The 14250-nt window shown below is 42.0% G+C and overlaps 1 protein-coding gene across 6 annotated transcripts; it reads left to right on the forward strand.

Annotated features, from left to right (window-relative positions):
• Positions 1 to 721: 721 nt before the first annotated feature.
• Positions 722 to 14236, forward strand: LOC129853820 (RING finger protein 122-like). 6 transcript variants are annotated; one of them, XR_008759185.1, is made up of 6 exons: positions 722 to 1177; positions 7849 to 8005; positions 9592 to 9679; positions 9984 to 10066; positions 11631 to 13090; positions 13135 to 14236. XR_008759185.1 is itself a non-coding variant. In XM_055920239.1 (6 exons), the coding sequence occupies exons 2-6, from the start codon at positions 7676 to 7678 to the stop codon at positions 11743 to 11745; spliced, it is 471 nt and encodes a 156-aa protein (XP_055776214.1). In that variant the 5' UTR covers positions 722 to 1177; positions 7608 to 7675; the 3' UTR covers positions 11746 to 14236. The 6 variants fall into 6 exon arrangements, 5 of the variants coding, with proteins under 5 accessions (XP_055776214.1, XP_055776212.1, XP_055776213.1 ...); XM_055920239.1 differs by adding an exon at positions 7608 to 7703 and having other exon boundaries at positions 11631 to 14236; XM_055920237.1 differs by having other exon boundaries at positions 11631 to 14236.
• Positions 14237 to 14250: the final 14 nt, after the last annotated feature.

Genomic DNA, 14250 nt, shown 5'->3' on the forward strand with positions numbered 1-14250 from the left:
CTAGGGCTAGGGCCATTCCCCCCCAACTTGCAGATGCCTTGGTGAGAGTGTGGTAACATCTCACAGCTCGAACTGGCAAATATATTGCAGTCCATGAGGAGATGCACTGCAGTACTTAATGCAGCTGGTGGTCACACCAGATACTGACTATTACCCCCCCCCCCCCCCCCCTCCCCTTTGTTCAGGGACATTATTCAATTTCTGTTAGTCACACGTCTGTGGAACTTGTTCAATTTATGTCTCAGTTGTTGAATCTTGTTATGTTCATACAAATATTTACATGTTAAGTTTGCTGAAAATAAACACAGTTGACAGTGAGGATGTTTCTTTTTTTGCTGAGTTTAGTTTTAGAAGTGTTTATGGAAATTGTTATGATCACTTTTGTATTATCTGCATAATTGCACCACGTGAAATTCTGATTTTCCTGTAGGCTGTATGAAGCCCTAGCCTCAGAACTTCACTCACTGCATGGTGGTTTGTTTCACTTATGGGAAGTAGGCCTACTTTGACATGAGATTGCTGTCGGCAGTAATTGATCTTAATGTTATGATTGCAACCTTCTCACACAATCTTATAACATTGCTGCGATCCCGTCACAACACAACGATGCCAACAGACGGGGTTCCAACCGTGGTTCCCAACCGGACCAGGGCATGTAGCGATTGGACCATCTTGATGTCTATCGCGTTTGATGTCTATCGCGGGGGGGGGGGGGGGGGGGGGTCGGAATAAGTGATCCAGTGTTCTCCACTCCACAGATGCTGTGTCAGATTGAAGACGCTTGGCGAAATATCCAATTCATGAAGGATAAATCACTGTAAACCTATTTAATTGAACTGGAGAAGGGTGGATTTATTTTCGTAGATGGCAACAACACCATCTCAATGATGAACTGCCGCGTACATGGTTGCACCATTGAACTTTTTTTTTTTTTTACGCCAACGACATTACAGATAGCCGGCATTTAGCGCAATAGTGTGTTTTTATTGGATCTAGGTTCAAATGTTCTCTTTTTGCCTGAATACCGAATCATAAGGTGATTTGAAAACAGCCAACTGCAGATACGGATAGGCCCCACCGCCACTTCGCAATATAAACCGTTTGTTGATGAACACGAATCCATTCTCATCCAGGACCACCTCCTGTGCATTAATGCACCCGTTTCAGTGGTGTAACGGTGAGCGTTAATTTCATTATGTAGCCTATCACTGGGCATCTGATGTTGACCGAACTCTGTGTTTAATGCGAAGACCTAGGTATGCCACAATTATTTCAAGGGTTTATTAGACTATTTTGTAAAATCAGAAAAGAAACTGCATTCTATTTGGGGTAGACATTTGGATTTGACAATAATTAATGAGATTGCAATATTCTTTTGTAATACAAGGCACTGTCGTTTAAAAAAACATTGAATTAGCCTACGTTCCCTGGAACTGTGTAGACGTGCTCTCCCGTCCCTCCCACTCCCACGCTTCCTCATGGTCCCAAAACCTTGTAATCTGGTTTGGAATGATTTTAGCAGCCTATTTTAAATTGTTGAAATTGAGTTAGGGTAATTGAAGCCCTGGTCCACAATAGGCTATTTGGGTCACAATGGAATCCTATGGCTTTCCAGTAGGATTGGTTACATTTAAATTGCAACATGTATGCAACATTTCTATGCAGAAATCGCTCCGCCATTTCCTGATTGTAGTTCACCTAATTTAAATGTATTTAAAAAAGCAAGCAAGTATAGTGTAGAGAATCATTGTACCATTTTAAACCGCTATGACATATATTTTCCATAACCAAAGATATTGTATTTTCAGCCGTTTGAAGCTGGTGAACAAAACCGAAAGTAAAAGATGCAAAAATGAAATGTAAGAATGGAAAGCATAGAAATAGCACACATAACAGATCTACTGCTTCTTAGACTTGCTTTCCATGAGAATGACACAGTGGCGGTCAGTGCCATTTAAGATGAGGGAGGATGATTTTTCTTTTAATGAGCATGGCCTTATTTCTATTACAGCATATTGGATGACTCTCATTCATTGTACATTCACCCAGTTCAATATAACAGCGATAGGTTTAGGATACTACAGGAAAGTTTACAATGTAGGTGCACACAGGTCGACAGACAAATTTGAGGTCACATACAGTGATGCATGGACAAACCGTGACATTCAATACCGCCTTGCACACTTTTGCCTGCATCTAGCTGATATAGGGTGTAATCATTAGTCCAACAGTTGCAAACAAGTTTTTATTGGACAAATTCAGGTATGTTTATCCCTGTTTTGTTCCGTTTGCTTCTGTTTTAAAAACATTTTTTAAATAGAATCGGCGGAATGAATACACCCCTGATCAAGCGTAAACACAGTTCACTTTCATAGCAGCCATGTTGTATTCCTTGTCGCATCTATGCACTCTCCCCCTCTCACCTCTTCCTTTCACTGGTGGACTGATGCACAACACATCAGCTGTATGTGACCAGGCTAAACCGCTACACACAGCCTACATCATTGTCACCATATTTGCTAAAGTAACGTCATAGTCAGCATAGCTAATATAACTGACATGTTAGTAAACCTGCTACAATCTTGCAGTAACGTTAGTATACAGTCAATAAGCAGTTACACCAGCGGGCCCCGGTGGCAATACATTAGCTTACCTTGACTTGGAAGAGTTCCAGTGTTGTGTTGGAAAGTCATAGGCAGCTAGCTAGCTAACATAGCATCCATCTATTTGAGCAGGGTTTCGATAGGCTAAACTAGCTAGCTGCATTTGCTAGCTAAGTAAGTGAAAGTAAAAAAAAAAAATGACTTTCTTGTTTCTCAATTTTGGAAGAAATGTGTTTGTTTAAAGCTGTTCAACTATTGTCTTTCTCTGAGTCAACTACTCACCACATTGTATACACTGCAGTGCTAGCTAGCTGTAGTTTATGCTTTCAGTACTAGATTAATTCTCTGAAACTTTGATTGGGTAGACAACATGTCAGTTTATGCTGAAAGAGCTCTGATAGGTTGGAGGAGGTCCTCCGGAAGTTACTGTGTAAGTCTATGGAAGGGGGGTGTATTGAAGTCAATGTATCCAGAGGAGGACGGAATCTAGCTGTCCTCTGGCTACACCATGGCGCAACCCTACAGAGTGCTGTTGAGGCTACTGAAGATCTTCTTTGCAAAATAGTGTTTTAATCAATTATTTGGTGGTGATTATATTTAGTATATTTTTTTAATGTTTTACAATTAAAATGTTTATGAAATTCACTGAGGGGGATGGTACTCCCATTCCTTCTCTGAGGAGCCTCCACTGGAATGACTGATCTATAACTCACATTTCTATGTGAATTTGGTCAGGTCCCACAAAAGGTTACATATTGCAGCTCTAAACTGGTAGTCATTTTACATGTTTAATCAATCAATTATTTATTCACACACTCATATTATATTTATGCAGTGCACTTGCTATCGACTAAAGCTCTTAGGGGGCCACTCAAGTTGGGTTTGACATGCTATTGCTTTTTCAATAATTAACCCCTTTATTATTTGTCATGTAATCTAATTGCTTTCTTATTAATGCTGTTTGCTTGCTTGTTCATGATCCTTGCCACAGCTCTGCAACTTTCAGGTAATCTCCTTGATGTTTTAAGAATTAACTGTGGTGAAATTCAAAGTGGTTTGGTTGGAGAATGAAGATGCTTGGAATTCACACCTTTTATTCAGACTCTCACTGGTCCATCCAGTGTTTGGCTAGTTCAAGTATTTGTACATTTTTTCCATAAAATGATCTTTCTAATTTAATCATTTATAAAATATATAACTATATATTGGTGTGCACATGTTATTCTGAGATATCTTGACGTGGACTGAATGTCATGCCTAGTTGACCATTTTAAAATATATGTATATATTTTTTTTACATGATTCTCATGTAAAGGCTCCGTCAGGGTGCACACTAAGAACATGTATGTCAGGCTCGTTTGGTCTGCTCTGAATATCATGCCAAACACTCCTGACAATATCAGAGTTGTTTCCCGTGGACTTGCCATGGCTTTTCGTGACATTTACTGATTGAATTCCTGGAGGCGAAGTTCCACACTCAGTAAGAGCTCCAGTTAAGGCCTCTCTTCAGGACCCTATACAGTAAGAGGTATTGTATTAGCCTGGCTGACGTGACACACAGGGTACACGGCAAGAGAGAAGTCAGAGGATGTTGAGTTCGGTATCATCCAGACTAGTACTGGATCTCCAGAGCCATAATAACATGACAATGACAAAAGAGCTGGAAGGGGAAACAGACTGGCAAAGAGGCTAGTGTATCCTCATTCTGTAGGTCAGGAGATTAGAATTACATACAACGACAGGCCTACAATGCATCTGTGCACAACATGTTACATACGACCAGGAACGATAGGATACAGAAAAAACATATGCTATTCAATTGACTGATACCATTACACGTAGCTACTAGTATTCACCATCAGTGGCTTGTTAGAAATTCTAACATGCCCCCTAAATGAGAATAGTTATGATCGGAAGATTTCTAAGAGCAGGTCCAGAGGATGGAACTTTGACATCCACCATGTGTCTATGCTTGTGTCTGTATAGTGTCTAACATTTCCTCTACACAGACTGACCTGCGTTTTGGTTATTGGTGTTTGTTGTCGTCCGTTTATTTTTCTTGAAAACCAGCAGCACAGACGAGTGCTTGTGTCCATATGAGCTGATTAATATTTGGATTGAAGCTTCGATTGTAGGAGGCAGCAGTACATACTTTGTGTCAGTGTAGTTCTTAAACCTCTCATGAAATGTACAAAAGTCATTACCACCCAGCACCCAAGCTTTTGCCGTTTATGAAAATGTAAATGGTGTCTTGCACACTTATGGCTCATTGAGAAATCCGCTCAGTTCAGAATGAGGACATCAGTGCCAACTAGGGCACAGTTCTAGATTTAGAACGTTAGAATAGAGGAGAAGTTCTGTTGGAGCAGGGGGACAGTTTTAGAATGAGACTGTTAAAGCAGAGTTCTCTCTGCATCCGCTGGCTCTGGTGCCATGGCAATGGGGTGCCTCTGGAGAGTGGCAAAATAGGTCAGTGGTCATGGTGGGCTCCTCTCATGAAACAGTAATTTAGCTAGTGTGTACACACACAGACTCACACACACACACACACAGAGAGAGAGGCATTCATATATGACCCACATTCAAGTCTGCGGAGGAGTCACAAGTGATGTTATCAACTGTGAACAGATATGAATACACAGACAAGAACACTATCTGTTTAGAGCTTTATCTCTCTCTGTCCCTCTCTTTCTCTCTCTTTACTCCCCCACCCCACCCTTCATGAAGCAACCTCTGATTATAAACACACACACACACACACACACAGAGGGCCATTTCTAATATACATTCCCTAAACAGAGGAATAAGACCGTAGCCCTGTATTCACAGCTTTTTCTCTCCACACACACACACACTAATGATATATCCTTTCATTCTCTGTTAGTAATGTGTGTGTGTGTCATTATTCATAGAGATGTAATGTACAACGGCTGGATGAGTCACTTTGTGTCTGTTCAGAACTAGAGCAACCTATAACTATCTCTCCAGTTTCTTACTGTTCCCTAACATTCTCCACTCTCCTTTGACATGTCCACACACGATGAGACTGCTATGACTACACAGAAACGTTGTCACGAGACTAACCAAAAACAAAGACAACCAACATGGTCTCGTTCACGAGACTAAGCCTAGTCCACCTAGAGTTCAGCTGTAGAGGAGACACTGGAGCTGGTGTACGAGTGAGTGAGTAAGGGAGTGTGTGTGGAGGATTAGACAGACATCACAGTGTCTGGTATTGATTGCTTCCAGCAGAGTCGAGTAATCTGACAGGAGAAAATAAACCTGAAACACCAAACCTTTCAGTAAATGAAGGATCGCCTCTCATTCTGAGTAAATGAAGCCAAGAGGCATGGATATTGATTCCAATCCATGGAAGTACTACGAGAGAGAGGGGGGGGGGGGGGGTAGAGAGAGAGATTTCATTGTTGTATTCTTTCGTTGAAGAGTTATTCTAAATATCAGAGGTCAATTAGGTCAGTTAGGTCAATTAATCCAATTCAAGGAACAAAATGAAATCCCTGATTAATTAAACTGCTAAAACCGATTCTGCACACAATTAGGCTGAATGAATATTTACCTATTGCGTGATGTGAATTGAAGTGGCTCTAGTTCAGACTTGCAGACAGGGGTCATGTGACCTGGCTCACACAAAGACCTCTCTGTCAGCCTGTCCATGTCTTATTCATTCTCCATGGTCAACCTTCCTCTCTCCCCCACAGTTACTCCTGTCTTCCCCTTCCTCCTGTCTAACTTCCCCACCTCTCACCCCGCTACCTTTTGAGCTGGTCATTGACTGGCTTGAATACTACATACAACACACACTTGAGAAGCTGCAGAGAACACACACGCACACACACACATGGGTGGACCAACCTTCTCTGCATGGATTTAATTGGTGAGAAGATGTGCATAAAAATATAATAAAGAAATTCTCATTACTTATTTCTATGTAGATGTGTGTCTTTGACGAGTAGGTGTGTAAGTAGTGAGGGGTTATTGTGAGGAATGGGGGCATTGTAAAGGTCTTTGTGTTTCTGTTAAAGGAAACCTCACTGTAGCAATTAAGGGGGAAAGGCCAGAGCACTTACCGGGCAAGCGCACTACATCCTCATTTGTTTTGAGCAAATTCATATCTTCCTTCAAACTCTTGACATTCATGTGTGCCAAGACTCATTTTTCATTGTTGATAAATCAGATAGTCAGATTGTATATTCACTTATTAACATGGTTTATTTTATGGCAAAACAAGAAAGGAATTTTAATTAATTGAGCAGCTTAAATTGCCTGTTTATCAATGACATTATCTCTTCTGTTCTCTGCTTTATCAAATGTCCTATTGTGAGTCTTAGACATCAGGTTATGCCTTGTATAAAATAGACCAGTTGCCTAGATACCACTGTGTTGTGTATTATCTATGTAGTTATGTAGCAAGTCTCTTAACTTTGCCTCCAATAAAAACTTGGTAGAAAAACCTTGTTTCAGTCTGGGAATGGAACAGCTCAAGGTCTACTGTACCATTATGGAGCGGAGATGTCTGGAAACTGTCACGTTTTAGCCATGATGTGTTTCATTGTAATCTTTTTGAGAGACAGTAAGGTGTGTGCCTGTGTGTTTTTCTCTCTCTCTCTCTCTCGCTCTCTCGCTCTCTCGCTCTCTCGCTCTCTCGCTCTCTCGCTCTCTCGCTCTCTCGCTCTCTCGCTCTCTCGCTCTCTCGCTCTCTCGCTCTCTCGCTCTCTCGCTCTCTCGCTCTCTCGCTCTCTCTCTCTCTCTCTCTCTCAATTCAATTCAAGGGGCTTTATTGGCATGGGAAACATGTGTTAACATTGCCAAAGCAAATGAGGTAGACAATACACAAAAGTGAAACAAACAAAACGAATTAACAGTAAACATTACACATACAGAAGTTTCAAAACAATAAAGACATCTCTCTCTCTCTCTCTCTCTCTCTCTCTCTCTCTCTCTCTCTCTCTCTCTCTCTCTCTCTCTCTCTGTGTGTATCTGTAGTTTCTCTGCTTGACTTGTATCAGAGGCGGACACAGCTGCAGCACTGGCAACCCTGACCCTTAGCTGGGATGGCAGGTTCTTCCCAGTTGTGTGTGCGTAGGTAGTCTAAACCCTGCATTTATTCCCTCTTCGACATGCCTCTGAACTCTTGGCACTGTACATGTCGCCTCGTAATCCTTTTCACTGTGACTGTGCTGAAAGTGCTTCCATGTTCTCAACCCTGTTCCCACCCCCTGTGTAGGGTGCTTCTGTGGTCTGGGCCTGGTCTACTCCGACAAGTCGTGCACCATGCCTCCCATAACCTTCCAGGACCTGCCCCTCAACATCTACATGGTCATCTTTGGAACAGGCATCTTTGTCTTCATCCTCAGCCTCATCTTCTGCTGCTACTTCATCAGGTGAACTTTGTACAGGGGGGAATAGACTAGATCAGAATAGAATAGTGGGTCAGAGAGCCTGTTGGCAGCAAACAGCAGATGGGGGCGAGAGTGGGAGGCCAGACATGTACACAGACATGCTGCAGCTGCACAGAGTGGTCCACATGCTCACCTCTGTGATACCTTTTCATAGAGAGAGAGAAGAAGAGAGAGTGAGAGAGAGCGGTGACAAGGTCACCAAGTGAATACAGGGGTGAGGAGAGAGAGAGAGAGTGACCTTTTCTTCTGTTGACAATGACCTCCCTGATTTGTAAGCCGAGGGGATGATTGTGTCCGAAGGACAGGAAATAAGGCGGCAGGAAGCTGCCTGCCACAGTGTAAGGAAAGACGTCACTGGAGCAAGGGGAGCAGGGTTCAACATAACGGTATTGTATTTTCTGTATTGTTTTATGGTGGAAGACTAAAGTATATTTGTGCACAACATTTGAGAGAATCAAGCTTTTTGTGCGTATGGAAAATTCTGGGATCTTTTATTTCAGCTCATGAAACATGGGACTAACACTTTACATGTTGCGTTTATATTTTTGTTCCGTGTAGTTCGTAGTTCTACACACCAGAGGAGAAAGGGAGGGAGAGAGGGTAGTCAATAAAGAAGTTTTGATATTGTTCTGAAAACTGTGTTAATACTTTTTGAGAAAGTGTGAGAGAAAAGACTGTTACTTAACTGCCATTTTGAATTTGAACTCATAAGAATTCTGATTGGGTATGTGATTCTCTGTATGGCCATGTAAATATTTACCTGTAGCTAACGGATCACATTGTCAAAGCCAAATTGTTTACCACACACACAGACACTTTTTCCAACTCAGATCTTTACCATTTAGTTAACTGTGTCTGTTATGATGGTTATTTTGTGGATCATTGTCATGGCTGTGTTTTTTACACTGGTACACGTGCCTGCATGTAAACAGCCCAGCAAAACACTACAGCAGTTGTTTTGATCAGTTTATTGTTATTGTTGATTACTCCTAACATTGCGCCATATACAACATTGTGAGGATACTTGCTTTATATGCATGGAGTTATCCCAGGACTAAAATAATGTAGTGAACTGGGGGAAAGGGTGCATGAGGGGTCTTAGATATTTCTCAGGACCTAATTTACCTTCATGGCTAGAGTCTAAAGCCACACAGTCAAACTACAGGATGCATGGGCCAGTGTTTCAATCGGGAGTCCTACCCCGGCCAAACCCTAACCCGGACGACGCTGGGCCAATTGTGCGCCGCCCCCAATCATGGCCGGTTGTGATACAGCCTGGAATCGAACCAGGGCTGTAGTGATGCCTCTAGCACTGAGATGCAGTGCCTTGGACCGCTGTGCCACTCGGGAGCCCATCATTTGAAATAAAAACCAGTGTAATTAATTTTCGACCGGATGGGATTGAACCTTTACTGCTCCAACCAATAAAAGCACCAATAAAATAACAGTGATTGATTTGAGTTCTGTGTCTCTAGGGGACTGGGAATGCTTGTACAAAATACTATTGCTAATGATATACAGTAGGCCATCTCTAAATGGTTGGTCTTTGTGTGTTTGTTCGCCCACAGTAAACTACGACACCAAGCCCAGGGTGAGAGGTTTGGCTACAGAGAGGTTGTTTTAAAAGGAGATCCTAAGAAGTTGAATCTCCATGGGGTAAGAATACTATATCCACCTTATGCTATTGATTGTGAATAGGTATGATGAGGTTTGTCTAAATCTTAATAGAGGGACATAATCAAACATATACCTGATGCCACCTCAACCTCGACACCTCTCCACCTCTCTTCTCTCACCCTTTTTTTCTATCTCGCTCTCTCTTTCTGCCTACCCTTTTTTTCTGTCTCCTCTTTCTTCCCTTGCGCCACTCTCTGCCCCTCGTTCTCTTGTTCTCGGTCTCTTGCTTTCTAAACCTGTTCTATCCTGTCTCTCCTCTCCTCTGTCCGTGTCACTCTCACAGCAGACGTGTGCTGTCTGCCTGGAAGACTTCAAAGTCAAAGACGAGCTGGGTGTGTTGTCATGCCAACATGCCTTTCACAGGAAGTGAGTACCAAATTGGGAGGCAGGAGGTCAACATCCATTCATTTCTACAGTCAGCACACAGCTCTTGTGGGTTTTGAATGGAGTGAATCCACTGACATACCAACAGTTATTAAATGTTTCCAGGTCACAGGAAGACAGTACTTGCCTGACTAGACAGGTATCTCTGGTAACGATTGCTTTAGGGCAGGGATGGGCAACTGGCGGCCCGCCCCTTTTTGGAGGTCCCTCGGATCAATTTCCCTAAAATTTGGAACTCAGTCAGTCTCAACATACTGTTGTGAGTTAGAATAGTAGAATACACAAGGTGAAATTTGGTTGTGCATCAGCAGTTTTTCTCTTCTTATGTCAGTCACTGACAGTCAGTCAATTAGCCCATGTCAGCTAACATTTTTTTGATTGCTAAGTTAGTTTAGCGGCCAGGTATTTGAACTTGTTATCATGGTTGAATTACCGGCTGGGGGGCCGCATTAATTTTTGTTTGTCAGTCTCACTCAGATATCCTAAAAATTATGATGTGGGTACGCAGATCAGCGAGCAACTGCGGCCCCTCATAATAAGTTCAGATATTTTGTGGCCCCCACCGCCGTCAAAGTTGCCCATCCCTGCTTTAGTGTATCCCATTTCAAGCCCTTTGATGTGAAACATTGTTTTTATTTCTCAGATATTCTCTCTTTTTCTGGGATTCCCTTTGTGATGTAATTAATTACACATCATTTTTCAAATGCACCCTTTGTGATGTCATCCATTAGACTGAATTTTACAGGTGCACCCTATGTGCAGCCTGGTCTCATAGACTAGACATAACATAGTAAATGTAAATCCGGGACACTCAAATTAGTATGATATGTTACGTTTAGTATGTTTACATAAGACAGATGGTTACTTAAGGCAAAAACGAACGTACGGTCGTTTGATGGGGGAGATTATACTTCGAACGTCTAGCAACCCAAAGGTTGCAAATTTGAAACTCATTACGGACAGCTTTTTTAGCTAATTAGCAACTTTTCAACTACTTACTACTTTTTAGCTACTTTGCAACTACTTAGCATGTTAGCTAACCCTTCCCCTAACCCTAACATAACCTTTTTAGCTAACACTTACCCTAACCTTAACTCTAACTCCTAAACTTAACCGTAACCCTAACCCTAACCCCTAACCCCTAGCCTAGCTAACATTAGCCAGATAGCTAACTTTAGTCACCTAGCTAGAATTCGTAAACATATCATACGTCTTGCAAATGTGTAACATATAGTAAGTTTTGCATATAGTAAGTTTTGCAAGTTTCGTAACATATAATACAAATTGTAATTCATCCGAAATACGTGATGGACGTCCACAAATGAATACTTATCATACTAAATTGAGTGTGTCGGATTTACATACAGAATAATATAAAATGGAACCAGGTTGCTCTGTGATGTCATCAATTATACTCAATATTATAAATGTATCCTTTGTGATGTCGTCAATTGTACTGACTTTTGCAGATGTATCCTTTGTGATGTCAACAATTAGAATTACTTGTAATGTTTAACAAATTATACAATTTCGGTGTGTTTCTCAGGTGTCTGGTGAAATGGCTGGAGGTGCGCTGTGTGTGCCCCATGTGTAACAAACTTATCGCAGGACCCCCAGAACAGCGCCACAGCATAGGAACACTACTGGACGAACTGGTGTAACCATAGCATCCAGCACGGAGGGGGCTCTGCAAGCCGATGTAACCTAGCTCTAACAGGAAGAGAACACTGTTATCTGGTGTAACCTAGCAACCAACAGAAAGTGGACGCTGTTATCTGGTGTATCCTAGAAACCATCCACAGATTACTGGGAAAATGGTGTAACCTAGCTACCACCTGGAGAGGACTATAAGAACTGCTGTTACCTAGCAACCAACACAGAGCTGCAGACAGGAGTCTACACCACACTCTGTCTAATCTTGTTCCCAGACACTTCCGCCTTAATGCACGAAGAGTCTGGTGGACCAAAGCATCAAACTTGGCTTTTGTTAGCAAATAGAAAGGCCAGGAGAAACTCCTAGCGCATAGGCATTGGCTTAATCTACCAACCAATCATCTCCCACAGCACCTTCCACCTAACTCTCTCTCGTACGTGTCTTCCATACGTGTCTTGCCTCCATTTGGAGTCACGCCACGCAGTCGTGTGATTCGTTCAAATTAAATGATGACTAATACTTTACTCAGTATGGTCACTTCTATAGAATTCTATGGTCACTCCCACTAAGGCCAACTTTGAATCATTGGTATCCCAGGCTTATTTGTGCTGTGTGCAATAGCATGGGGACGAGGTTTTACACTCTGTCTGACATAATATCTCCATACCCACATGTCACTCTTTCTTTCTCTTTGTCTCTGACTGTCTAACTCTTCCTCTGTCTCGCTTTCCCCTTTCCTCTCACTCACCCTCTCTCCGCTCTTGTCTTTCTGCCACTCTCTGTCTTTCCTTCTCCCTCTCTTCTGTTGTCCTATTGCTCTTTCTCAACCTTCTCTCTTTCCGTCTCTTTCTCTCCCTTACTGCCTCAGAGTTGCACGCTAGTTCCAAAGTCAGAAAGAGGGAAAACCTCCAGACTCTCCAGTTGGGAGAGCGGAGGAACAGGCCGGTTGACATCAACGTGTGAAGACGAGTGGCACTATCAGAACCATGGGGCTGAGAAAACACACAGGGATGTTCTACCGGCATGTTGTGTTTACCTGTGTGTTGTGTGTGTTCTATGTCACACAGAGGAGTCTGTTTGGATCACTTGTCATAGTTCTTGTTCATAACATATGTATACCATGTTTGTTTTCTATTGTTGTACATGGCTCAAGGGAATGTGAATAATGTACATGACCCTCTCACAATTTCTTTTTCTGGTTTAATGACAGAAACGTGTTATTTTTTTCAGAATGTAGACGTTGATGTTTTGCACTCTAACACTCTGACGAGTTTTTAGGAAACCTATTACCATTCTACAGTACAGCAAGTGTAGTTAAAGACTATTCTCAACAACATATTTGTGGAGCGCAGGTGGTTTGGTAAACCATGCGCGCATGTTTTAGAACCACCTGAAGACTTGTTTTAGCTCCCAGCATTAACACCTAGGCTTTAGCTCAGTAGTCTATTGTGGACCTGAGATATGCAGACAGCCTGGTTTTGACACCCTAGCCAATCACATTGATGGATTGAGACATCTAAGAAATCAAAGGCACTACACCTGCTGTTTTCTTTCGTATTACTGGTGTAGTAAAGCTGTGACGTGGCTTTCACAAAGCAAAGGGTTCTTCACATTTCAGTCAAGTTACAGTAGAGTTTAGAGAGTTTCACTGTTTTTGTGTGATTCTATCTCAAGAACAACTCAGTCACATGGAATACATTGTATACTTTTTGAATAATATGTTTTTACATTTCTTGACGGTGGCGTTCAATGGGCTCCTTTTCACCCATTTCTGTGGAGTAATCTGTATTTTAAAACGGTTTTACCAGTTGAACACAGACCAAGTAAGCACTGCCTATATTGAGCACAAAAGCACATTAACACTCCCCTATAGTCTCTGTATTGAGAATGGACTGAATGAATCATCGCTTTGTTTGATTGCACTTATGTAATGTGTGACTGTGCCACGGAAGTACAGCACAGTATTGACCATGGGATGAAGACAATTATAAACCCGGGTAGAGTTTATAGAGTTTGATTCCTGGATGCTGATTGGCTGAAACAGTATTTCAGCCATGTGTATATCAGACAATATGCCATGGGTATGACGCAAAAATAATTGTTTACTCTTCTAATTATGTTGGTAACCAGTTATTAATAGCAGTTACTGCCCAAGTCTGTTTGGGATATTACAACAAGGAACACTTTTTTTCCCCCTCTCAGACATTGCACGCACGTTAGAACAGCAGAATATGTGCTGCAAAAAAATGCTGCACTCTGTTCGAAGCTCTCACCTCCGTTTCATCCACAAAACAAAAACAATAACAAAGGTGCCGGGGTGAACAGTGGCGCTGTTTCCCAGATGCGCATTCCATCTTTAAATATAGCACCCCCTACAGCACCTACAGAGATTTGCTTTTTCCCACACCAGCCACATTCCACGTTTTTGGTGTGCATCAATAAATATGACTTTAATAAATGGAGGGGTTTCCCCTTCATCTCAGTTTGTTACTTTACAAGTTGTTTATGTCTT

This window comes from Salvelinus fontinalis, chromosome 4 (assembly GCF_029448725.1).
Source record: "Salvelinus fontinalis isolate EN_2023a chromosome 4, ASM2944872v1, whole genome shotgun sequence".
NCBI lineage: Eukaryota > Metazoa > Chordata > Actinopteri > Salmoniformes > Salmonidae > Salvelinus > Salvelinus fontinalis.

Bases quoted from the DNA above. Each gene is read 5' to 3' on its own strand.
- LOC129853820 (XM_055920237.1), top strand. From the start codon at position 1,108: ATGAACACGAATCCATTCTCATCCAGGACCACCTCCTGTGCATTAATG. The intron at 1,178-7,848 runs GTGAGCGTTAAT...CCCCCTGTGTAG, and splicing joins CCCGTTTCAGTGGTGTAACG to GGTGCTTCTGTGGTCTGGGC. The intron at 10,067-11,630 runs GTGAGTACCAAA...TGTGTTTCTCAG, and splicing joins CAACATGCCTTTCACAGGAA to GTGTCTGGTGAAATGGCTGG.